A 26,316-nucleotide genomic window follows, 5' to 3' on the forward strand; every position below is an offset into this window, starting at 1 on the left:
AAGAATAAACTGTACTACAAATTATGGTGAAGCCAATTTAAAAGGAGGTGAGGCAAGTTTCAATGGAGGTTTTTTAAAAGAATAAACTGTATTATATGGTGAAGCCAATTTAAAAGGAGGCCAGCGACGCAAGTTTCAATAGAGGTTTTTAAAAAGAATAAACTGTACTACAAATTATGGTGAAGCCAATTTAAAAGGAGGTGAGGCAAGTTTCAATGGAGGTTTTTAAAAAGAATAAACTGTATATGGTGAAGCCAATTTAAAAGGAGGTGAGGCAAGTTTCAATGGAGGTTTTTAAAAAGAATAAACTGTACTAAGAATTATTGTGAAGCCAATTTAAAAGGAGGTGAGGCAAGTTTCAATGGAGCTAGTTTTTAAAAAGAATAAACTGTATTATGGTGAAGCCAATTTAAAAGGAGGTGAGGCAAGTTTCAATGGAGGTTTTTAAAAAGAATAAACTGTACTAAGAATTATGGTGAAGCCAATTTAAAAGGAGGTGAGGCAAGTTTCAATGGAGGTTTTAAAAAAAAATAAACTGTATTATGGTGAAGCCAATTTAAAAGGAGGTGAGGCAAGTTTCAATGGAGGTTTTTTTAAAGAATAAACTGCATTATGGTGAAGCCAATTTAAAAGGAGGTGAGGCAAGTCTACAATGAGGTTTCTAAAAACAATGAATAGTGAAGAAATAGATTGCAATTGCTTTTAATAATCCAGAAAATTGTGCAGTTATTTATTTCATGCAAATTGCTATTAATTGATTATGCTCATTTGTACATAATTAGTATACTATACCTATTCCTGTAACTCCCTAAATAAAGCTCCAAATGTTCTAATTTGTGGTTTAGAAACTCTTTGTGGTGTTCTTTGATAATGTATTTTTTTACCTTTGTATTGCATTGATTTTTTTTCAACGATGCTGGGACTCTCGTAACAGCATAAAATAAATCAGTTTAGTTCAACAAAACTAAAAACAATTAGGCATTTATGAATTTTGGTTGAAAACGCATATTCCATTGACGTGGTACACAAATATCACAATTTTGAGCCATTTTTGTCTGATATGCACTTACAAATTGTTTGGTAATTTTCAGAACCCAGTACACGGGCTTCGCAAAACTGGTCTCAAAACATGCAAAAGACTTTTTTTTTTAAATCGCAGAGCTCAGAGCCCCCCCCCCCCCCCCCCTGCGTAAAAAGGTTAAGTATGCATTCATTTTGAACTTTTCCATTTCCCAAATATGTAATATCCCCTCCCCAAAAATGCAATTATCACTGAAATGGAATGTACATAATATATTTTTTAATAAGCCAGGTTATGCAAAATAATCATCATGTCATCCTTTGTCAACAAGAAATCTGTACATGTCCTCTAGGAAATAAAAATGCCTCGGCCGCCTATTAAATTCTAAGTTTTGATTTTGTAATTAATTTACTTAGCAATTTGGCTGGCTTAACAAAATGCTTAAACTTATATGCAGATCAGATCTCAGAATTTACCTTATCCAAATTGAAGTAAATACTAATACCCATTGTGATGTTATAAATTTTGAGCCAAATAGTGCCAAATGTGTGAATGTATTTCTGTGCGTATCATTTTTGTATATGTAGACTTAAGTCTATAGTAGATGGCTGACTTACATTTAAGCAAAATATTTAGCCCCCAAAAAAGGCAATTGAATACCAAAGATGGATAAGTATTTTACTTTTGCAAAATACTGAGTAAAATATACTTAAAATTGTGGCTTTAAGAGTAGCATTGAATACCGGCACTGCACTGTAAAAACTGCGGTGTTAAAACTGACACCAGTTGGTGTTAATAGAGGACCACACCCCGAGGTGTTAAAATTACACCCTAGAGATTAAAAATAACACCAAAGCGTGTAAATGTAACAACCAAAGGTGTTGTAATGACACCTATAGGTGTAAAACTAACACCACCAATTCAACACCGGTGTAAAATAACTGGTGTGGTCCTCTATGTACACCGGTTAACACCGCAGTTTTTGCTGTATGTTCCTCATCATTATTATCATCCCAGTACCACACCAGTTTCTGCAGCACAAACTTCAACTTTCATAGGTTGAGTCCATTTCAAAGCCAACACTCTAACTTTAACTTTCTTTTTTCTCTTATAACATGACGTCCACACACTGCCAATCACATCATTACAACACCAACTGTCAGAGGACAACAGAACTGCAGTTACCATAGCATTACCCCCAAAACACCACTCAATTTTGAATTGATCCAAATGAAATATGACTGTGTTGCACAAAGAAAAGCTATGTAGTCATAGTATATTTTATTGACTTGTACATTTATAAGGCTATATATTTTGAGTAATTGTTGTGTTGTCTACAGTGATAGTTGGTACCCACTGTGCTTATGGCCAACTTTGGTAAAGGCATACATTGAATAAACTTTTATGTACTGAAAATGATGACAACTAGAATATATTTAAAAAAAAATAACATTACAAAATAATGCATGACAGGTAATACAACATATTTCAACATGAACTATTTCACAATTTGCCAACATGACAATAAATACTAACCTTAAAAAAATAGTAGAAGCTGATGTTGGATGGAAAAGAATATCTATGTCATACAGCTTGAAAGACATTACATATGTGTGCACTTAATGGTATCTACATGATCATTAAGTTCTGCTACACAGCTTGATATAATGTTGATTTATCCACTTTGGCAAGTACTGTTGTGGTTGAGGCAAGGTTAATGGTTTTTCTGAATACTGAACCCTATTTTGTGTAACGAAATGAAATCTATCAGAGTTACATGACAAAGTACAATAGAAGAAAATACCAACAGCTAGGCAAGCTTTTTTACATAAATATTTTTTTCATATACTCTTTGATATTTTTTCTCAACAAAACAAAATGTGGCCAGCCACCCAAATATCAACAATAAGTTGCCATGGAAGGTTCGTAGAAAATAACCAAAATAGTAATTCAGTTTTCCAAAAGCATATTTAGAATATTGGTTTATCCGAAAAAGTTTTTTTTCTTCTTCATACTGTCAAAATGTGAGGTTGTAAAAGTTAAAGACAAAATACAAGACTTTGATATCCGTGTTTCAATATAATTTGTAGTACAGTTTCTTTTTAAAAACCTCCATTGAAACTTGCCTCACCTCCTTTTAAGTTGGCTTCACCATAATTTGTAGTACAGTTTATTCTTTCAAAAAAAACCTCCATTGAAACTTGCCTCACTTCCTTTTAAATTGGCTTCACCATAATTTGTAATACCGTTTATTCTTTTAAAAAAACCTCCATTGAAACTTGCCTCACCTCCTTTTAAATTGGCTTCACCATAATACAGTTTATTCTTTTTAAAAACCTCCATTAAAACTTGCCTCACCTCCTTTTAAATTGGCTTCACCATAATTTGTAGTACAGTTTATTCTTTTTAAAAAAACTCTATTGAAACTTGCGTCGCCTCCTTTTAAATTTGTAGTACAGTTTATTCTTTTTAAAAACCTCCATTGAAACTTGCCTCACCTCCTTTTAAACTGGCTTCACCATAATACAGTTTATTCTTTTTAAAAACCTCCATTAAAACTTGCCTCACCTCCTTTTAAATTGGCTTCACCATAATACAGTTTATTCTTTTTAAAAACCTCCATTGAAACTTGCCTCACCTCCTTTTAAATTGGCTTCACCATATACAGTTTATTCTTTTTAAAAACCTCCATTGAAACTTGCCTCACCTCCTTTTAAATTGGCTTCACCATAATACAGTTTATTCTTTTTAAAAACCTCCATTGAAACTTGCCTCACCTCCTTTTAAATTGGCTTCACCATAATTCTTAGTACAGTTTATCCTTTTTAAAAACCTCCATTAAAACTTGCCTCACCTCCTTTTAAATTGGCTTCACCATAATTTGTAGTACAGTTTATTCTTTTTAAAAACCTCTATTGAAACTTGCGTCGCCTCCTTTTAAATTGCATGGCTTCACCATAATACAGTTTATTCTTTTTAAAAACCTCCATTGAAACTTGCCTCACCTCCTTTTAAATGGGCTTCACCATATACAGTTTATTCTTTTTAAAAACCTCCATTGAAACTTGCCTCACATCCTTTTAAATTGGCTTCACCATATATACAGTTTATTCTTTTTAAAAACCTCCATTGAAACTTGCCTCACCTCCTTTTAAATTGGCTTCACCATAATTTGTAGTACAGTTTATTCTTTTTAAAAACCTCTATTGAAACTTGCGTCGCCTCCTTTTAAATTGGCTTCACCATAATACAGTTTATTCTTTTTAAAAACCTCCATTGAAACTTGCCTCACCTCCTTTTAAATTGGCTTCACCATATCATATACATTTATTCTTTTTAAAAACCTCCATTGAAACTTGCCTCACCTCCTTTTATTTTTAAATTGGCTTCACCATAATTTGTAGTACAGTTTATTCTTTTTAAAAACCTCTATTGAAACTTGCGTCGCCTCCTTTTAAATTGGCTTCACCATAATACAGTTTATTCTTTTTAAAAACCTCCATTGAAACTTGCCTCACCTCCTTTTAAATGGGCTTCACCATATACAGTTTATTCTTTTTAAAAACCTCCATTAAAACTTGCATCACCTCCTTTTAAATTGGCTTCACCATAATACAGTTTATTCTTTTTAAAAACCTCCATTGAAACTTGCCTCACCTCCTTTTAAATTGGCTTCACCATATACAGTTTATTCTTTTTAAAAACCTCCATTGAAACTTGCCTCACCTCCTTTTAAATTGGCTTCACCATAATACAGTTTATTCTTTTTAAAAACCTCCATTGAAACTTGCCTCACCTCCTTTTAAATTGGCTTCACCATAATTCTTAGTACAGTTTATCCTTTTTAAAAACCTCCATTAAAACTTGCCTCACCTCCTTTTAAATTGGCTTCACCATAATTTGTAGTACAGTTTATTCTTTTTAAAAACCTCTATTGAAACTTGCGTCGCCTCCTTTTAAATTGGCTTCACCATAATACAGTTTATTCTTTTTAAAAACCTCCATTGAAACTTGCCTCACCTCCTTTTAAATGGGCTTCACCATATACAGTTTATTCTTTTTAAAAACCTCCATTGAAACTTGCCTCACATCCTTTTAAATTGGCTTCACCATATATACAGTTTATTCTTTTTAAAAACCTCCATTGAAACTTGCCTCACCTCCTTTTAAATTGGCTTCACCATAATTTGTAGTACAGTTTATTCTTTTTAAAAACCTCTATTGAAACTTGCGTCGCCTCCTTTTAAATTGGCTTCACCATAATACAGTTTATTCTTTTTAAAAACCTCCATTGAAACTTGCCTCACCTCCTTTTAAATTGGCTTCACCATATCATATACAGTTTATTCTTTTTAAAAACCTCCATTGAAACTTGCCTCACCTCCTTTTATTTTTAAATTGGCTTCACCGTAGTACAGTTTATTCTTTTTAAAAACCTCTATTGAAACTTGCGTCGCTGGCCTCCTTTTAAATTGGCTTCACCATATAATACAGTTTATTCTTTTAAAAAACCTCCATTGAAACTTGCCTCACCTCCTTTTAAATTGGCTTCACCATAATACAGTTTATTCTTTTTAAAAACCTCCATTGAAACTTGCCTCACCTCCTTTTAAATTGGCTTCACCATAATTTGTAGTACAGTTTATTCTTTTTAAAAACCTCCATTGAAACTTGCCTCACCTCCTTTTAAATTGGCTTCACCATAATACAGTTTATTCTTTTCAAAAACCTCCATTAATACTTGCCTCACCTCCTTTTAAATTGGCTTCACCATAATACAGTTTATTCTTTTTTAAAACCTCCATTGAAACTTGTCTCACCTCCTTTTAAATTGGCTTCACCGATAATATTCAGGTAAGGTATATTCATTCTTTTTTTAAAAAACATCATTGTTCACTAGCTTCCCTAGCTCACCTAGATCATTTGGCTATATATAATACCTTTTATTCTACACTATTCTTCCCTTTAAAAAAACCTGATTGTACTCCTGCCTCCCCTGATCTGACATTTGCCTCTCAACGTACTGGAAATAGATACCCTTTTTTCAATATTTTTGTGTTTTTGACACCCTTATCACGTTACGTACGTAACGTGCCCTCTCTTGAAAAAGACATCCTTTTTACGTGTTTTTTTGGTCGCGCATGGTATCCACTCGTCAATGTAAGTGGCCCCCCCCCCCCCCCCCCCCCGGGCGTACTGTAGTGTTATTTTATTATCTCTTTATATCGGAAACTTCGTTTTACCGAATTGCCATGCACTCTCTCCGACGCGTTTGAAGTCTTAGACAGCATGGCATACTACCAGCCGATGGTACACACACGCACACACGTTATTTGACAACTTGTCTCTGGAGCCAAAGTTCCTCGCATATAACTATCTGCATGCCTGTGTATTGAACACGCACGACCACGATCTAATGAATATTCATCGGCGAGACTGACGTCATTTTACGAGTCTCCTTTCAAACTTGGATCATAAGTGCCTACCGAAACAGTGCACAGCTAGCTGATTCGACTGTAGGCCTACATGTTTTGTAGCAGCGCAGCTGAATATTGCATTGGTGGACTGTTTTTGTTTGAGAGAAACAATACTCTTTGAATTTACATGTTAATTTCAGTCAGATCATGGATATCTCTGACACAGGCACAGAATATCTACCTGATTGCTGGGAAGATGATGAACGAATGGGATATCTGTTTTCCAGATTTCGTGAGAATCGTCAAGTGAACCCTCGAGATTGGGACAACAAAATGAAATTCTGGTCAGAACTTGTCTTGAAATATGGACAAACTCAAAGAACTCTTTTGTTTTCGATGGAAGATTTGACACAGAGATTCAAGAGGAAAGGAGTGGTTCCACAGTGCATCGGTGCTGTGATAAAAGAAATGAATAGGTAGCTTGAACTAGCTTCTAATTTGCACATTAAGTTAAAGATTAACCCAGGGAGCTCTGGCCCGCTTCGCGGGCAGGGATTCGTCCGTGTAATATTATTAGGCAGCATGTACTCTCCGAAATGGGGTGGAATGGGGTCGCAATAGCACCCCAAATAAATTGGGGAAAATGAGTTATGCACTTACCTCGATTATATGGATGAAGCCATGAAGGTCTATCGTGACACAGAATCCTGACATAGAGGCACAAACTGGACCCTCAAAAAAAGGAAAAGTTCTGTCACGTTCATTCTCCTTTCAAAATTGAAAAAAAAAATGGTCTAGAACGAACGCGACATGGAGGTCTAAATTTTCCTTTTTTGAGGGTCCAGTTTGTGCCTCGATGTCGGGATTCTGTGTCACAATAGACCTTCATCCATATAATCGAGGTAAGTGCATATTTTATTTTTCCCCAATTTCTTTGGAGTGCTATTGCGACCTGGGTTAGTTAAAGATCTGCTCCAATTTGTGTCCGGACAGGTTTGTGTCTGAACAATCAATTTCAAACGGCCATTTGGCATTTGGAAAAAAAAAAAATTCTCAAGATTTTATTACAAAGTGTAAGGCAATATGTAGGATGGGGGATCGGGTGTCCGGACACTTTATATTTTTGAAGCCTTCTTTTTTGTCTTAAGATTACACTAAAAATATGAATTCAATAGTTGTAATCATCTTCTATTTTGTTCTCTATAATATTTTCTAAAATTTTGTACTAAAATTTGATGAAACTTCGCTTGTAATTTTTCCAAATGACATTGATCGTCCGGACACACAACCTGTCCGGACACACAACAACTGGGTATACATGTATTATCTAACAGGAAAATATTGGAGACAAAACTATAGAATTTAATTTTGTGTAGATCTAATCTACAATTTCCAAAGACAAAAAAGAAAACTTCAGTATTCATGATATTATTATTAAGTGTCCGGACACGTGTACCACTCCCTACCTTTTATTATAAATCCCCAGGAAACTTTGTTTTTTGCAGAGCTAGACCAGCCATCCTACAGTACAGTGGATGTGACGTAACATGTTCTTTTTTGTTTTTCTGTTGTTTTTTTTTTCTTCTTCTTCCGTTGAGTACAGTCCTCTTTACAGAGTATAGTCGTACTTGGCTGAGGCCGCAATCACAAAAACACATGACATTTGGTGCAGTTGAAGTGTTGAACAGAACTAAACTATAGTGCAAGTAAAAAGATGGATGTTGTTCATAATATGATAACACGGTCACAGTTTTGGTATCTTTTGTGTTTTTTGTTTAGTTTGTTATATTAATATCTAACAATTTGGAAAACCTGGCTATTTCTTAATCAGCTTTGAAGTTGAACAGTATTATAAACCACAGGAAATTATACTCTAGTCCAATATGATGAACCCAGCTTGTTTTAGTTCACATTATTATAGGAGTAATGTAGGCTACCATATATGCATTGATACAAAAGTGAGGAATCTTGAGAAAATTTGCTTTATAAATCACTTTAACAGGCCTATTACTCTAGATATGAATTCATGGTTTATACAATTTACAATGAGCCTTTGTTCTCTTATATTTATAGGAAGGGTCAAATGATAAGCGAAGAAGATTTAAAAGTAGGTACAACATGGTTGTCGTGGGGAGTCGACACCTTTGTTCGAAGGCCGTGGAGATGGACTTCAGCTACTTTCTTCCAACAGACGAACGAGCCTCCTACAGGAATCTTTGTATCATCTGAGTTATTAAAGGTATACTGACGATCCCCTATCATAGTCTGTTGTCTGACACCAATAATAATTTCATTATCAAAATTAAAGTAGGGTTGTAAAACTGATAGTGGGGCAGAAGGTGTATTTTTTCTTCCCCTGGCATTCCATTATTTAATTTCTATTATGTAATGTAAAATATCTGTTCACTGAATTGTTACATTTATTTTTCATATTATCTTAATTGAGATTTGAGTTTTATTCATTTTTCTATTCACAAAATACATTTGACAAGTATGATAACTGTCTGATTGACCATACATTCTTTGAATTGTTGCAAATATTGAATGTTGTAATAATTAATAATAGGTCTTTATATTACAATTAAGAAGTGAAAAATGGGAGGTAAAATGTTTATATACAATAAAATCAGCCTTGCAAAATTCAAATCATGTTTTACCCCTATGAGACTTTCTAGGTCCAAAGGAAAAGTGTAGTATAAATTCTAAATATTCTTTTCTCAATACAAACTATTCTTTGAAATGTTGAATTCTACTTTATTGTGGATGCCATCTTTTCCCATCAGGTTATATGCATGGAGGCTTTGTAAAGAAGTAAAATTTGTGGTAAAAATTACTTTTTAAATTCTTAATTAAGATTGATAATAACAACATTCACATCTTAGATATTTTTCTCACTATGGGTCTTTGCAGCCTTTTAAGATGGCTTAAATAGGCCTACATATTTTTTTTTAATAAAAGAGTGACCTAATTACATGTAGCATTCAACTTTATTTTAACAGGGGTTTTGAGTTCTAAGCCGTTCTCACAAGACATTACACTTTTAAATGTGACAGCACCAAGAATGTGGTGGAAAAGTGTGCATTTAATTGGACTACAGTTCCTTTGCTCTCACATCTTTGAGAAATCTGGCTTTATTTTAATGATATTACAGTAGTTTGTAGGAGCTATTCTGAAAGCATCATGAGACTGTGCACTATGATGGCTCTGATCATATAGTAGAATGCTCTTCAGTCAAGTAAGAATGTTCATGTCCTTTGATCTCACACTATTAATACATCTTTGTGAAATTTGTGACTTGTTTGATTTACAGGAGTTTGGAGAAGCCCTTCTCAAGAGACATCACGAGGCTGTGCACTGTGATAGTACTGACCATATAGTGGAATACTCTGCTTTCAAGAAGAAGTGTTCAGACTTGTGTAAGGATGATGCTTCCTTTGATCTCATCTTAATACATCTTCAGAAAAGGAAACGGGTTCTTATAACAACCGATGACAATACAAAGGTTTGTTCATGTATGTTTAAATTTTAATCCTGTCCATGATATCAAAATATGGGAGATACAAAGTAATTGAGAAATATTTATTGTAAAGCATGTATTTACAGGTCTATGAATTAGTTTTTGCTGAAAGATTGTGGAATCAACAGCACGATAAAAAAGTGAGTAAATTCAGCCAAGATCACAGGTACTTCATGTAATGTTTGTAAGAGAATAAACACAAATTTTCGGTAACAAACAGTTCTTTTTCAGAACATTTTCAGAAAGATAGCAAAAGAGTCCTTTTCAGGACTCCCTTATCTACTAGATGTACCCGCAAACCTCTTAACATTGTTTTCAACTTATCCACAATTTTCAATTTCATTTGAATTCCCATTTAGTCTCAGTTTGATTGTTGTATTGGGAGGGGAAAATGTTGTTTTGAACACACTCCTTCAGCATGTTTCAACAAGTTATTACATGTATATAATATTCACAAATACATTTATATGTATGCAGCAATGGTTAGAGTGAAAAGTGGACATTTTGGCGATGATGGCCTTAAAAATATATCAGAAATAAAAAAAGCATTGTGAAAATTTTGCATACAGTCTTCAAGTAATTAGTTCTTCAATGATATTTTTAAAAGTCATTTCATGTATTTCCAGTAGTTTTGCCAAGCTATGGGTTCAATGTCTTCAAGCTTTCCATATCCAAAGCTCCTAAACACTACAAAGATCATTCCATGACATAGTGGTTTTGATATCTTTCTTTCAGATAATTAAATTTGCTTCCAGAGGTCAGAAAGCTGTGACACCTGTGACATCTGTAGAACTTGGAACCCTGAGGTGAATAAACAATTAATTAAAGGGACATATTATTTATGGAGATTTTTTTCAATGATTGACCCTCTTAAAATATTGCAAAGTTGTATAGAGGTACTGTGAAGGGTTGTAAGTACCTGACTGGGGACATTAAAATCAGGGGTTCAGTCTCTGACAAACTTACACCATACAGATTACAGTAATTTTCTCTCGATATGCTATGTACTTCTCATTCAAGATTTTTTAATTTTAGCAGTGAGAGACTAACTTGATTGTGAATAATAATTTGATGCCACTGACAAGTTATTGTAGTTCATGTCAATTTAAGAAGTTTATTTTTTTTGTGGGGGGGGGGGAGGTGGAGAGGGTGGGGATTGACAAGATACTATTCAAACATACCGTATTACTTAGAAGCAATGACTGCCGGATACCAATAGAAGACTCTGATGCGAAAGGAGCATTTATGATCAACTTTAGATCCCAAAATCAATCTATTATCTAGCTGTTAATTACAAATTCAAATTTGCTTCTAGTTGCTGTATGTTATGGATATTGATTTTTTTCAATTTGTTCACAGGTTAAAACATACCATCAACTCAATGCAGTTGACGATAGAGAAACTCTCACGAGCTATCGAGCAAGAAGACAAGGAGACTAGACAGTATCTAAGAAAAGGAAAGAAGAATTCGGTGAGTATCTACATTGATTGCATTCCATTATCTGACAAATGGAATGAGGCTCATGTCATGTCTCGTTTTTACCTCTTGAATTTTTTTTCCTAAGAAGGTCAATATAATTGTAATTAAAGTATTGATTAAAAAGTGTTAGAATATTTAAAAAAATGTATATTTTTATTTATTTGTTTATTTATTTATTCATTCATTTATTTATATAGTTAGTTATCCCAGATATATGCTTATATTTTATATCATGCTTTATGCTTAAATAATGGTAAATGTCTTAGTTATGCTGACAGGTTTTTTTTTTTCCTTTTTCATTTATTGGATTTGTTGTTTTGGTTTAGATTAGATTATCTAATGAAAAAATATACCAAGAATGAAATTTCCTTCAGTTCCTTCTATTCAATTACTTTTATTCAGCAAACACCATTTCTTTTTCTATTCAAAATGTTACACATGGCTATAGGCCTACATGGCTATATGATTTATATTTAGATGTAAAATCACAATACCTTATCTTCTATTTGTTTGTTTTATATCATATAATTTTTTTATCTTTTTAATAAAATTCAGGAACTCTCTGAACAGCTTTTTTTGTAAAAAAAGATCAAAAGGTTTAATGTGCCTGTGGTTTAATATTCAGTTTTTCATCTTGTTTTCAAAGACATAGTGCCATATTCATGTACAGTCAATCTTGCTTAAGTTGACCTTCCCTAATTTGAATATTCACTAAGTTGAAGCATGTTTTAGACCTATTCTTAGTCAAATTTCTCCTTGGTCAAACAGATTTATGTGTTCCCAAAAATTTGACTAAGTAAAAGCTACCTGTATGTTGATTTTTTAAAGTGCCATTTTACCAAAATAATTAATGAAAAAATGAATTAGTCTCCTCATGATGTTGGGCTAAAAATGTAAAGTAGTGTAGGTGTGATAACTCAGTTGGTAGTACAGGAAATTTAAATTAAGGTGACCCAGGTTCAATTCCCACTTAAAATGCACTTGTGTTCTTTGGTAAGGCATTTATCCTCATTACCAAGTCCCTCAAAGACCTTAAGCCTTTGGTCGTTTTGTTGCTTGCTTACAAGCATTCATGCTTTATTCCCCATCAGGTAAAAAAAAAAGTCACTACCATTTAGTTACTTTACTTTTTCTTCTATTCCAGGCAAAGAGTGCTCTAAAAAGGAAAAAGATGGCTCAGAAAAAGTTATCAAGTACAGAATCAATGCTGGATGCCTTACGACAGCTTCAGGAAAAATTGGAGTCGGTTGAATCTGACAAAATGGTATGTTACATACACTGCAGTACAGGCTGACCTCACATGGTGAACCGGCCTTTATTAAAGCTAAACACGACGGCCCAAAATTCACAAAGGTAGTTTTGAATCTTGCTCCAAATCATGGTTTGGGCAGATTTTTTTGCATGGATAATTGTTAATTCATTGTGTATATTGAGAAAATGTCCAATAGTGAGTGTGTACTTTAATTACAGCATGCTAAATTGACACTTGTTAAAGGACAAGTCCACCCCAACAAAAACTTGATTTGAATAAAAAGAGAAAAATTCAACAAGCATAACACTGAAAATTTCATCAAAATCGGATGTAAAATAAGAAAGTAATGACATTTTAAAGTTTCGCTTCATTTCACAAAACAGTTATATGCACATCTCGGTCGGTATGCAAATGAGGGAACTGATGACATCACTCACTCACTATTTCTTTTGTATTTTATTATACGAAATATGAAATATTTTGATTTTCTCGTCATTGTCATGTGAAATGAAGTTTCACTCCTCCCTGAAGACGTGGAATTCCAATATTTTAACATTTTGTGCTTCAGGCAAGGAGGTCCTAATCATCAAATTCGTAAAAATTGAAATATTGTGTAATACAAACAATAAAAAACAAAAGAAATAGTGAGTGAGTGACATCATCGACTCTCTCATTTGGATGTAACTGGCTCGTTCATATAACTATTTTGTAAACAATAAGCGAAACTTTGAAATGTCATAACTTTCTTATTTTACATCCGATTTTGATGAAATTTTCAGCATTGTGCTTGTCTGATTTTTCTCTATTGATTCAAATCAACATTTTTCTGAGGTGGACTTGGCCTTTAATAAGGTTACACCATTAATGAGCCAACTGTTTATGTAACTTAATCATCACAAACGGTGGACTCGCTAATGCTGTGATCTTACAACTAGCATTAATATTTTGCACCTTGTGTAAATAGGGATGAAATCTGCGTAAACCAGGGTTTCAAACCTTAGATGATTATAAAACCACCTTTGTGAATTTAGGCTGACAAGTCACAGTGAGCATTTCTACAAGAAATCCTCTGAATTCAAGATGAAATTTTTACCAAATAGTTTTAGAACTAGATCTAGTATGTTTTTACAGTTTACAAATAAGAAATAATAAAATCTAGGCTGTAGACTGAGAATGTAAAAATTCCCCTCATAAGAAGAACATCTGACCACATGAAGTATTACTGATTGAAGTTAACCCAGTCTACTACTAGAATGTCTTGCTTGTTTTGGTTATTTCTGAGCAATTATTTATATCAGAATCATTATTTAGGTTTGTAATTTACATCTTTACATACCAATGTTGAGAGGCCATTTTGTTGGATTCTGCATGAATTCAATTTGTAATTGTGAAACCACAACTAGAATTTATGTTAAAGGCAAATAAACACTTTTTCTCTGGTATCACATTATCTATTATTAACTGTCTATTATTATTATCATCATTCAGAAATTTGAAGAAAAAAAAATTGAATTTGAAATTTGAATTGTGTTCCCTACAGGTATTGGATGCATACCGGTATGGTGCAAAAGCGCTGAAGAAAACCTTTGATGATAATGGCCTCACACCTGAATCTGTGGACGATACAATCTCTGATGTTCAAGAGGTATTTCATTCATTTTCATTTTCAAATTACCCTTTAAAGGGGGATTGAACTATAAACCATCACTGTATATGGTCTCTCAGGTATGTTGTAAATAGCTGGGCCCATCTTACAAAGAGTTACGAGTGATCCAATCATAACTCTATGGAAATCCATCAATGTCATAATTTTTTTACAGGAAATTTGCAAAATATCCTTTGTAAACAAAGGAGAACACACCAAATTGTCAAGAAGTCAATGAATATATGATTATACATCATATCTAGAAAAAAATTTGAACAAACATGCATTATATGATTATGTTGACTTTGCTGGCTTTCCTTTGTTGCGATTGATCGGATCATTTGCAAGTCTTTGTAAGACAGGCACCTGGTCTTAAAATATATTGTAATTTTATTTGTATATAGAAACTAAACTGTGCTTAGAGAAAAACATTTACTTGTTTTTCTGCTTGATATCATAAATATTATAGTATGAATATATTGAGCATTGAATTGGTATGTGATCATTTAAGTGGGCCTAAATTATTATTATGATTATACAGCTCAGGATGTTGCATTATGGATTAGGAACCTGTCAGCATTTGAGTAGTTGAGGATTTTGGTTGGTGCTATAAGGTGGTCTATTTGCTTTAAAAGTGATGGATTAACTTTGTCTAAAGTGGGAAATTTGCGTTCACTAGCACTGAAATCCAAGTTAAACTGTTATGCTTAAATGGGTGCATGTATTGTATAATGCACAATTTTCTCAAGAAGTCATACAGTGGCATATACAATGATCTTGAATATGTATCTTAATGTATTCAGGGTAAACAATAAACACTACATATATCTATATTCACTGGAATTAATTTACAACAAATGTGGCAGTCACACCAACAAAACTAACTCCATAGCGATCAAAACTTTTTTAATATTTTCAATGTCATACCATTGGCTGGTTTTGAGTCATTTCTTTTGTTGTGGCTGTGAAATAAAACTGATTTTTAGCTTTAAAGAGAAAGTGCCCTCAGTGATGTCTGATAATTTGGTTTTAATTAAAGCAGACAAAAAATAGAGAAAACGATTGGTGAAGGTCTGATGAAAATCCATCAAAAGCCTTAAAAACTTGCGCAATTCATTACTCACTTATTCTTTGATGGAATTTTATCAAAACTTTACCATATTTTCTCTAATATTTCTGCATTTATATAAATCAACTCATCATCTTAAGATATTTTCATTATCCATTGAATTCTTCTAATTTGCGTTCCACAGGTCATGGAAATGTGCAATGAGATAGACGACACCATGGTGAGAGGAAACAGGTCCATTGATGAAACGGTTAGCTTCGGTGCTGAGATAGACCAGGATCTACTAGAACAGGAGCTAGAATCACTCATCAGCGGTGATTTGGATGTGTCAATGGCCACAACTCCATCCAAGTCTACAGAAGAAAGGAAAAGCATGGCCAAAGGTACGCTATTTATGATTTGTTTAGACAAAGTTTGTGTACAATTGCCAGCTTGATTTCTAGCATTAACAATTAGGTTGCAAGAGATATTTTATATGTCACAAGGCAAAAAAGGGATAAGTTTATACAAAAGAATTTGACTTATATGTCATGGATCAAGATTATTTTTGATGTAATCAAATTAAATCATGACATCATGCAAAATGAGTCATGATATCAAATGAAAATCATTGTAATGAAGTCATTATTATGATGGCATTGGTTTGAACAGTATTTTGAAACCTTTAGTATAATGTGCTTTTATGGAGCATTTCTTCAACATTTTTTGTCAAACAAAGTGTCAGATCTGACATCCTTGATTCTGATTGGCTGAGAGGCACTGTTACTGTGGTAACTGCCAGATAAAACGTCTAATAAGTCCTTTCATAAAACATGCCATAAAGACTGTGATGGCCAAGCACTATTTTTCACCTTATCAGAACTCGGCTTTCCCCAGCATTTCACTCTCCTTGTAATTATCTTGTTCTTTTTTCATATATTCAGATACAAGTGGAACTATGCTAGATTTGCCAGATGTGCCTTTGGAATCACCTGCTGACCTCGATTCCTCCTTCCAAAAGGAGAGTATACCAAAGAGTGAAATGGCATTGTGACAGTGTTCTTATAGGACACAAAGTACTGATCAACAAATCCTTACACTGTCTTTTTTGGGCACTGTGCAAGTATTGTATGCCAATAACTTAAATATCATCATGTTCAGTTTTTGGTAAATAGCCACTTGGTCTACACCCACTGGCCCGTATTCTGAAGTCGGGTTTAACTTAAACTCAGGTTTAAAGTTATGGTTTAAGTATGGAAAGCCAATTTTTACATAAATCACTAACAGTAGAGATATCATATTTCAGCTTCTTTGGCTCTCAAATCATTCATAATTATCTAAGAAGTATAAATAGATGATTGTCTTCACCATCAATAAATCAGGAAAGAGCACAGTAAAAATAAGAAACATACAACTTAATACAAATTTTGACACTCTTGGCTCTCCATAATTTTAGCACAGAGTTAGACCATGATCTAAGTTAAACCTGACGTCAGAATACGGGCCACTATGTCTACATTCCTTTTGGTCCCATCCCACATGGACTAATCCTAGTTAATCTCCAGTTGTGCTAAAAGTTTGTGAACCCACCACAAAATGCCCTCCTTCATGAGTGTTGAATGTAGACAACAGCACTACAATGTTCAGGAAGCCCAGAGAAACATACTTTATTGAATGTAATGTTTTATCCCCCGACTTCACAATTAAATATCTAAAACATGACGGAAAGTTCACTTTAAGCATGTTCATTTCTGTTAGGGTTCACTAACTTTTAAGCACCACTAATTATTGGAATTTTTACCCAAATTTTATTCTGGCTTTAATGCAACTCAAATTGTCAAGCTTTATGGTTTTGAAAACACTAGCTTTCTATTCTTCTGGTATATCTGAAGCCTGTCTTTAATACAGACAAACTCAAGCTATAAATCTATTCATGAGTGCTGTAAGACACACAACGGTGTGTATCTTAGCTTACAAGTCTTTTTCTATCTGTTCAAATTAAAACCACTTTTATATCTTATTCTTGGAGGATTTCTTCAAATCCTCACATTTTTGGATATGCATGAATTGTTCGAGGATGTGTAAGCCAGGTTAACTGTTAAAACCTGTTTTACGGTGACATGCAGACAGGGTATTAATCATGTCTTAACCTGATTCATTGCAGTCTTAAATATCAATCCTATTATGATGGCTTGGATATGTATTAATCTCTAAGTTTCCTATTCTGAATTAAAGATTGGGGTGTTGCAAGAAACTTGCGATCAATTGCAAGTCTATTTTTGGTCCCTAAATCAATCATTTGTCTTGTAGTTAATTGCAAATTAGTGATTGATTGCTAATCTGTTCCTTGAAACAAGAAGTTTAATCTGATTTGCTTCAGCTAACATTGATCTATCAGTTGTAAAATTGCAACTGAATATTTGCAATTGATAGCAAATATTTTTTTGCAACACCCCCTGCGGTCTTAAATATCAATCCTATTATGAGGTCTTGGATATGTATTAATTAAAGATTATACTGTCCCAGTCACACAAGTCAAACTGACCAAAGATATGTCTTTCAAAATGACATGCATCTGGGGAACATTTCATGAAAGGACTAGTCAGACTTTTTATCCGACAGTTTCCATAGTAACATTGATTCTAAGTTAAGCAAACTCAAGGAAAGTTGTCAGGGCCCAATCTTACAAAGAGTTGCAATTGATCCAATCAATCGTAACTCTTTGGAAATCCGTGTCATAATTTTTTGTACAGAAAATTTGCAAACTGTCCTTTGTAAACAAAGGAGATCACACCAAATTGTCAAGAAATCAATGAATTTCTGGATATACATTCATATCTAGAATTTTTTTTTAACAAACATGCATTTTATATGTTGACTTTGCTGGCTTTCCATAGTTGCGATTGATCAGATCAATCGCAACTCTTTGTAAGACGGGCCCCAGACAAAAATGTTTATTACTTTCATTGGTGCAACTGCCACAGTATCTTTTAATCTATGGGTTCGTGGAAGCCAAATGTGACAGAAACATTGGCTTGTATGGGTTCAATTCAGAAAAAAAATTGTATGCCAACTAGTGACGGCTGTTTAGAATTAGAAATAAAACAAAATATTGTGATTTTGGCAATCTAGTATAAGTCAGATCTAGAGGTCTAAAATTTAAGGAGCATATTCATGTTAAATATTGCTTTTGACACTCTTAGTCTTAGGCTTGCCGCTACTCATACTTATGACCCTGGGGGGGGGGGGCACTCAGTATATAATGCATAGTGGGTATGTGCCGCGGAGGGGACCCCCATTTTTACACTCAAATTTCCGTTCCAAGGCATAGCATTTTTGTCTTATTGAGAAAAAGAACAAAGAAAGCCGCTCCAAAGCATAGCATTTTCTTCTTATCGAGAAAAAAAGAAGAAAGAAATCCGCTCCAAAGCTTCGCATATTTTCCATTACGCCGTTCCGGCCGAATTGATCTGCTACAATGAGCCGCAATGAGCCGCAGTCTTGGTGAAAAGCGGCCGCAGAGCGCTGTCCGACCATCGCATCTGCGCTAGTGCACCCGGCGCCCGTGCCGCCGGGCTATAGCTGAATACGCAATCACACGCAGGCGACCCGTTCCAAGGACCCCTGTTTTTTGTCTCGCCCGCGGCACATACCCACTACTTTTTTGGTCGAGTGCCCCCCCCCCCCCCCCCCCCCCCCGGGCTTATGACACAGATGAGGCCCTGTTTTGGGGTGAGGTATGTAAACTTCAAGTCATTAATAATTTACCTGCTCCGTGTAGCAAATTAATTGTAACGACTAGACCAATAGGATAAAAATGTCATTAAATGCTCATGAAATTTTACAATATCTAACCAGTTATGGATGACTGGATTTTCAGCAATTTGTGCTTTGAAAAGTGATCTTAATCCTGTTTATGAAATTATGTTATTACAGGAGAATGAAACACACAGAAGAAGTCGGCTTGTATGAAATCATAGAAGGATGAATGAAAGTTTGATGAATATTGGACTGACATTAAGAAAGTGGTTATCATTTGAATGTTGACAATGCTATTGCTATGCAGCATTCACCATGCCTTCATTATATCAGCTGCTTATGATGCACCTGTGATTAATAACCTTTTTTTCCATCACATGCCCCTAAAGAACTGAAATACAGAGTAAATATATACTGATGAAAGATTACAAGATTGCTACTTCATTCATTTGTCATAATCAAAATTTGTAATGTACACATACCGTTTTCACCCAAGTGTGTCCCACCCCCCCCCCCCTTTTTGAAAGTTTTGAAAGTGAGGACTTTTCTTTTGGGGGGGGGGGGCTTGTCAAATTGTCAGCGGACGAAATGACTTTCAATTTGAGGTGAAAACCTTTTTTTTTTTGCTCGTCAAATTTTCATCGGAAAAATGTGCCCCCCCCCTTTTTAGAAAATCCTGGATCCGCCCTAGTCTACAAATGTAGACCCACATCTGCAGTGTGTGTACCTCAGCTGATTCAACGAGTCTGCATAGCAGACTAGGTCTATAAGGCTGCAGAACTGAAATGGCTCACTTCGCTCGCCCTTTCAGGCTGGTTTGCTTCGCAAACCAGCTGCAGATCCCACTTCACGAGCCATTCAGAGTCTGCATAGCAGACTAGATCCGCCCCTGGAGAGCACTCCATAGTATATGAATACATGTAATTTTAAATGTATGTATGCTGCCATGAAATATAGAATCAATTATTGTCCTTGAAAATCTGTGAAATATAGAGCAAGGGTTTATGTCTTAAAATGTAGGTTATTTATATAAATGTGTTAATTGAACATTGTATACTTAAAACAGCAATGGAATATGAAATTATGAAGTGCATAATAAACTTCCATTTATAAATGACATTTTTGTTGATTTTTTTTTCTTCCTTCGATTAACAGAATTAAGTTTGAAATTCTTTCCAGACCATAGCTTGACCTCTGTTCTATTTTAGACGGAGGGTCAGTTTCAACGATAAAGAACTTTTAAAACATGGGATGGAAGGCAAATAGATTGAATGATTTTGGATGAAAATCAGCACAACCAAAGTCCTGGGTCCGGTAACACAAAGCTTAGCAATTGATCGTACGCTTGATTTTCACGTCTGATTGTACATTGTGGTCAATGCAATCAATTGTAAAGATATTCTTCTACAATGACTGCTAAGTTGTGTTACAAGCCCTGCTATTACAGAATCAAACACATCTTGATTTACAACCAATCAAGTCAATGCAATCAATTGTAAAGATAATCTTCTACAATGACTGCTAAGTTGTGTTACAGGCCCCGCTATTACAGAATCAAACACATCTTGATTTACAACCAATCAAGTCAATGCAATCAATTGTAAAGATATTCTTCTACAATGACTGCTAAGTTGTGTTACAGGCCCCGCTATTACAGAATCAAACACATCTTGATTTACAACCAATCAAGTCAATGCAATCAATTGTAAAGATAATCTTCTACAATGACTGCTAAGTTGTGTTACAGGCCCCGCTATTACAGAATCAAACACATCTTGATTTACAACCAATCAAGTCAATGCAATCAATTGTAAAGATAATCTTCTACAATGACTGCTAAGTTGTGTTACAGGCCCCGCTATTACAGAATCAAACACATCTTGATTTACAACCAATCAAGTCAATGCAATCAATTGTAAAGATAATCTTCTACAATGACTGCTAAGTTGTGTTACAGGCCCCGCTATTACAGAAACAGAATCAAACATATCTTGGATTTACAACCACAATCAAAACAAAATATGTGAGCTTATGCATGATTTTTTATTTCTGTTTAAACGCAACTATTTCTTCATCTAGGCCCTGTAACATAAAGGTTAGTGATTAATTAAATGAAATGGCCCGCCATGAAGATCATCGTTGCATGAGCACTTTGCTCAAAAGACTTGCTAGCAACCAATCAGAGTTGTTCTTTCAAATCAGCAATTAACTTCCAATATTTGTCCCTAAAGTTTAGGGGACTGAACATGTTCAGACTTTTTTTTTTCATCCTCTTTGCCTTGTATCCTGTTTTTACTTTCATTGTCATTATTTTTAAATTAAAACTGGATATTTCATAGATGAAAATATATATATCAGAGGTAAAGAGCGAAAATCTCGTATATCTTGGATAAAGAAAGCTGATTTAGAAGCAATCTCGTCCTGTTTTCAAACGCTCCCATGAGTACCTGATCTGCACCTAGATCCCTTTTCACGAGAAATTGTTTTCAATGAAGGATTCTTGGCCAATTAACTTTCATGTTTTCACTATCTTAACACAGTAATTTATTACTTGCCATTGATAACTAGTTCCATGAAACAGGATCCTGAGTAGTGTTCTTTTGAACTCATTTGAATATCTCCTAAGCAGGATGAATCAGGAAACTATAATCTTATTCGAATCATCTTAGTATTAATCTCAACATGAATAGATGGCTTACACAGTCTTCTATGTAAGGAGAAACAGGTATTGTGTACTTATGGTTTAAATCTTCTCTTTGGCACAGTTGGTTTATTAGAGTGGGATTTTCTTCTTTATTTGTATCTTTGAAATAAAAGGATTGCAATCCCAGCTTATTTTGTGTGTGGAGGTTGATGTGGTGTGTTGGGAGGGAGACAAGCAGTTATATTTTCATTCAAATATAGCAGTGCGGGATGTAGTATAATCAACTATCTGTGGACAAAAAATCTCACACCAAAATATATTTTCAAACCCAATTTGAAACCTTGTTATCACATTCAGTATATAATTCACTTTTGCTATTAGTATTACAAAATGAATATAATTATGCAGCACCTTGAGTAATTCATTAGAAAGTGCGCATTAGAAATACTCATTGTCATTATTATAATTATCCCCGGTAATTATCAAACATTGACTATAAATTCACGTTTTTCTCTCTCTGGGTCATGGTAAATATCTATGTGAATGATGCCCACTAGAATTATGTCAAGAAAATGATCAATATCTATTTTCTTGACATAAGATAAATTTTGGAGAAGGTTAAAGGGGAAATAAACCTTTGGAACAAGTGGGCTTGTGTGGAAAGAGAAAAATCAAAGAATGAGATCAAAGAAAGTGTGTGAAAAATCAGACAAATGATGAGAAAGTTGTGAGCATTTGAATATTGCGATTAATAATGCTATGGAGATCCTCCCATTGGTAATGCGACGAAGATGTGTGATGTCACATGTGAATAATTTTTCCTTGTGATGGACTATAAAATACCCCCCAATTTTTTTGCTCTTTATCCATAATGTATTCTTTAAAAATCTGTATTACATGCCCTCCTATAGAAAGAATACATGATCTACTAATAGATGTGATAAAAGAGGCAGTTTAGGTTAAATATATAGAAAAGTAATCATGGGAAAGTTGTTCACATGTGACATCACACATCTTTGTTGCATTGCCAACCGGAGGATCTAAATTATGATAATGATCTGAACTTTAAATGCTCATAACTTTCTCATAATTTATTTAATTTTTTCAAACTTTCGTTGATCTGTTTCTTTGAATTTTCTGTTTTCACACAAGCTATATTGTGTCAAAGGTATCATTTTTCTTTACGGAAAAATCTATCAAATGATGAAAATTGTGAAGTTTTTATGCAACCAGCTCCCCTGTATATCGTGTAATATAAATTCCATGAATAATTATGTTTTAACTGGATCAATAAAAATGATTTTGTTATAATATTGATTGGGGATTGAAATGTGTCGAATCATATATCTACCACACAAATAAAATCACCAACAATTTTTTGTTGGGAGAAAGATGTATTAAAAAAAAAAAATCTATATCACACAACATAACAGAGGAACTGCTCGTCTGTAAAATCACAAAATCAAAGTGTTAACGTTTCATAAGTCTGTTATTCTATGATGACAGACTTTCATCAAACTTTCATCAATGTTTTCTTAGATTTTCGTATAAGCTTTCTATACTATTATCATAACAATCACCATGCAGGACGAACTTCCCCTTTTGTTACTCTTCATCCAGGAAAGTAAAAGACTATATAGGGGAAACGTATTCCTTATCTCAAAGTTTATGCGCCCTATGGTATAAAGGATACCATTCAAAAGGCACCCTTATAAAAACATGGAGATAAAAAAGGATGGAGTGACCACGGTATGTAAATTGGTTCCTACTTCTAAAGAAGTACAAAAGAATACACAGGTGCACTATAGCCTTTGGTGGTGACCTCCGATGCCGCCAGTTTCAGGCGAAAACGGCCAGAGATGTGATTAGTGTTGAAAGAGACATATTTTCAAGTTATTTGATTACAAAACATGGATATTAAACTCATGATGAAATATATATCAAAGGCTCTTATCGTGTCCTGAAATTTGGCAAAATATTTAATGGTAACAGTTTCAAAATGTGATAAAACTTAAGAATTTGACATTATTAAAATCATAACTTTACAGATTTCCACAATCATAAAAACACTATGATTATAGTTTGTCGGGATATACTCCTTTGATCTTTGTGACACTCTATTTTGTGTCATAATTGCAGCCACATGCGGCCGATGGAGTAATTTTAAATAATATTTCAAGAAATATTGAAACATTTATTTTTGTTTTCCCCTGTAAAAGTGAGCACTGTGTCTCACAGTCTGCTCATCTTATCCGACCAGAGGCAGCGAAAAGTAATTATCATTACAAAAGCATGTTTCCTTTTGTAATTCATGTGTAAATCTGTAGAATCTTTTGTATACAATCTGCAAAAAAATTGCAATGAAACACACGTGTAACCAGGGGCGGATCCATGATTTTCAAACATTTTTTCGAGGAAAAATTTGACAAGCAAAAAAAAAGTCTTCACTTTCAAAGGGGGGGGGGCACACTTCTGTTTTAAAGGCATTTTGACATTACAAATTTTAATTGTGCCTCTCAAAGGGGGGCCACGGGCCGGCTTTGCCCCCCCCCCCTCCCTTGGATCCGCCAGTGCATGTAACATAATTTATTTCATCCTTGCGGCATCAAAGTGGCTATAAAGGATATGTGTTTGATGTTTCTCTGTCACTTAACGGTCAAGTCCACCCATGAAAATTATTGATTTGAATAAAAAGAGAAAAATCAAACAAGCATAACACTAAATATTTCATCAAAATCAGATGTAAAATAAGAAAGTTGTGACATTTTAAAGTTTCGCTTATTTTTCACAAAATAGTTATATGATTGTACAATTAGTGACACGCAAAGACATGAGAGAGTCGCTGATGTTCCTTACTCACTATTCTATTGTTTTTTATTGTTTGAATTATACAATATTTCAATTTTTACCAATATCACAATAAGGACTAACTTGTCTGAACCATAAAATTTTAAATCAATGGCAATTATTTATGTTCAGGGAAGAATGAAACTTTCTTTCACATGACAATGAGGGGAAATTCGAATATTTCATATTTGATATATTAAAATACAAAAGAAATTGTGAGTGGATGACATCATCAGTCCTACAGACCAGGATGTGCATATAACTGTTTTGTGAATTTAAGCGAAATTTTAAAATGTCATGACTTTCTTATTTAACATCATATTTTAATGAAGTTTTTTTGTGTTATGCTTAATGGATAATTAGATTTTTCTCCTATTATTCAAATCAATTTTTGGGGGGTGAACTTGTCCTTTAAAACTCCTTGCTAAAAATGACACAGATGCATGTAACTGTATCTTTGAATGTTCTTTTTCCAGAGTGTTTAGTACATCATGCAGATCTACATGAACTTGTGAAATTGTTCATATCTTAAACAACTTTGATATGCTCTTAAACCCATAAAAGGGGCAAATCGCAGCTCGCCCCTGATAAAATCAATGCTGAGAATAGACAGCATTAAAAGAGTGAAAAACCCAAACACTTTCACTCTTCTGCTTTTTTTATTACTTTTTTAGTGTATGTAAATCCTGTAAAATCCTGCGTTAAATGGGAATTCTTCATGATTTGATAGAAAAAATTTCTAACGATTGCTCAAACTTTTCTTTAATTCTCTACACAAAAGGGGGCTATACTGAAAAGATGGGAAAGGTTGTTATTTAAATCCTATTAAAACGTATTCTGGGTATAATCATGAGCCTTTGTATGAGATCTGTAAAATCTGTTCAAGTCTTGTGCTCCAACTATAAAACCGTATTACATGTTATTAGACCCTTAGTTAAGTTATTAGATGGGTTTATGCATTGTTATAGATCTGTGCAAGGAGATCTCCTTGATCTGTGGATCATAAAATACCAAAATGGCCTCAATCGTGCAATTTCAGGGAAAAGTCGCATCAATAATACCATTGTCTAATTCATGAACAGGGATCTAGATTTAATGAATTTGTCACAATAACTTTTGTCAAGGAGGAATCTGGCTATCTTTAATTGTTGAATATTGATTGACACTATTCAGATAGAGAGAGAGAGAGAGAGAGAGTATGTTTCGTTCAGTCTAATGCCAATTCATCCAATTACCAATTCGTCTACTATCATTTGGTCTACCGTCAGTTCGTCCACTCTCCACATGGTATATTTGCCATTTTATCCACTCACTATTTTGTCTTATAACCAGTTGGTCCAATAGCCATTTAGTCCATACCAATTTGATATAATAATAGAGTAAGTGTTATTGGGCGAAATGAATGAAAACAAAAAATGGGTATTATAATATAAATACATACATGTGCAAGAAGAAGAAGAAGAAGAGGAGGAGGAGGAGGGGGAAGACAAGAAGAACAAGAACTGTGAAGAAGAAGAAAGATGATCATGGCTGAGGAAGAGCCCCATATAACATGTATAATATAGCGTCATTATATAGAGTGAAACAAATAGTACATTGTTTAAGCCTGTCACTCTAACAACAGGTTGTTAAAACAGTTCTTTAAAAAGTCAAGACAGTTGTTTAAAAAGTTTAAACAATAGTTGT

The 26,316-nt window shown here is 34.1% G+C and overlaps 1 protein-coding gene across 1 annotated transcript; it reads left to right on the top strand.

Moving 5' to 3' along the window:
• Positions 1–6,513: 6,513 nt before the first annotated feature.
• LOC129272893 (charged multivesicular body protein 7-like) lies at positions 6,514–18,780 on the top strand. The gene is made up of 9 exons (XM_054909976.2): positions 6,514–6,914; positions 8,512–8,677; positions 9,749–9,940; positions 10,691–10,761; positions 11,315–11,426; positions 12,580–12,699; positions 14,228–14,332; positions 15,586–15,784; positions 16,325–18,780. The coding sequence occupies exons 1-9, from the start codon at positions 6,646–6,648 to the stop codon at positions 16,432–16,434; spliced, it is 1,344 nt and encodes a 447-aa protein (XP_054765951.2). The 5' UTR covers positions 6,514–6,645; the 3' UTR covers positions 16,435–18,780.
• Positions 18,781–26,316: the final 7,536 nt, after the last annotated feature.

This window comes from Lytechinus pictus, chromosome 12 (genome assembly GCF_037042905.1).
Source record: "Lytechinus pictus isolate F3 Inbred chromosome 12, Lp3.0, whole genome shotgun sequence".
NCBI classification, from domain to species: Eukaryota; Metazoa; Echinodermata; class Echinoidea; order Temnopleuroida; family Toxopneustidae; genus Lytechinus; species Lytechinus pictus.

Bases quoted from the DNA above. Each gene is read 5' to 3' on its own strand.
- LOC129272893 (XM_054909976.2), top strand. From the start codon at position 6,646: ATGGATATCTCTGACACAGGCACAGAATATCTACCTGATTGCTGGGAA. The intron at 6,915-8,511 runs GTAGCTTGAACT...TTATATTTATAG, and splicing joins GTGATAAAAGAAATGAATAG to GAAGGGTCAAATGATAAGCG. The intron at 15,785-16,324 runs GTACGCTATTTA...TCATATATTCAG, and splicing joins AAGGAAAAGCATGGCCAAAG to ATACAAGTGGAACTATGCTA.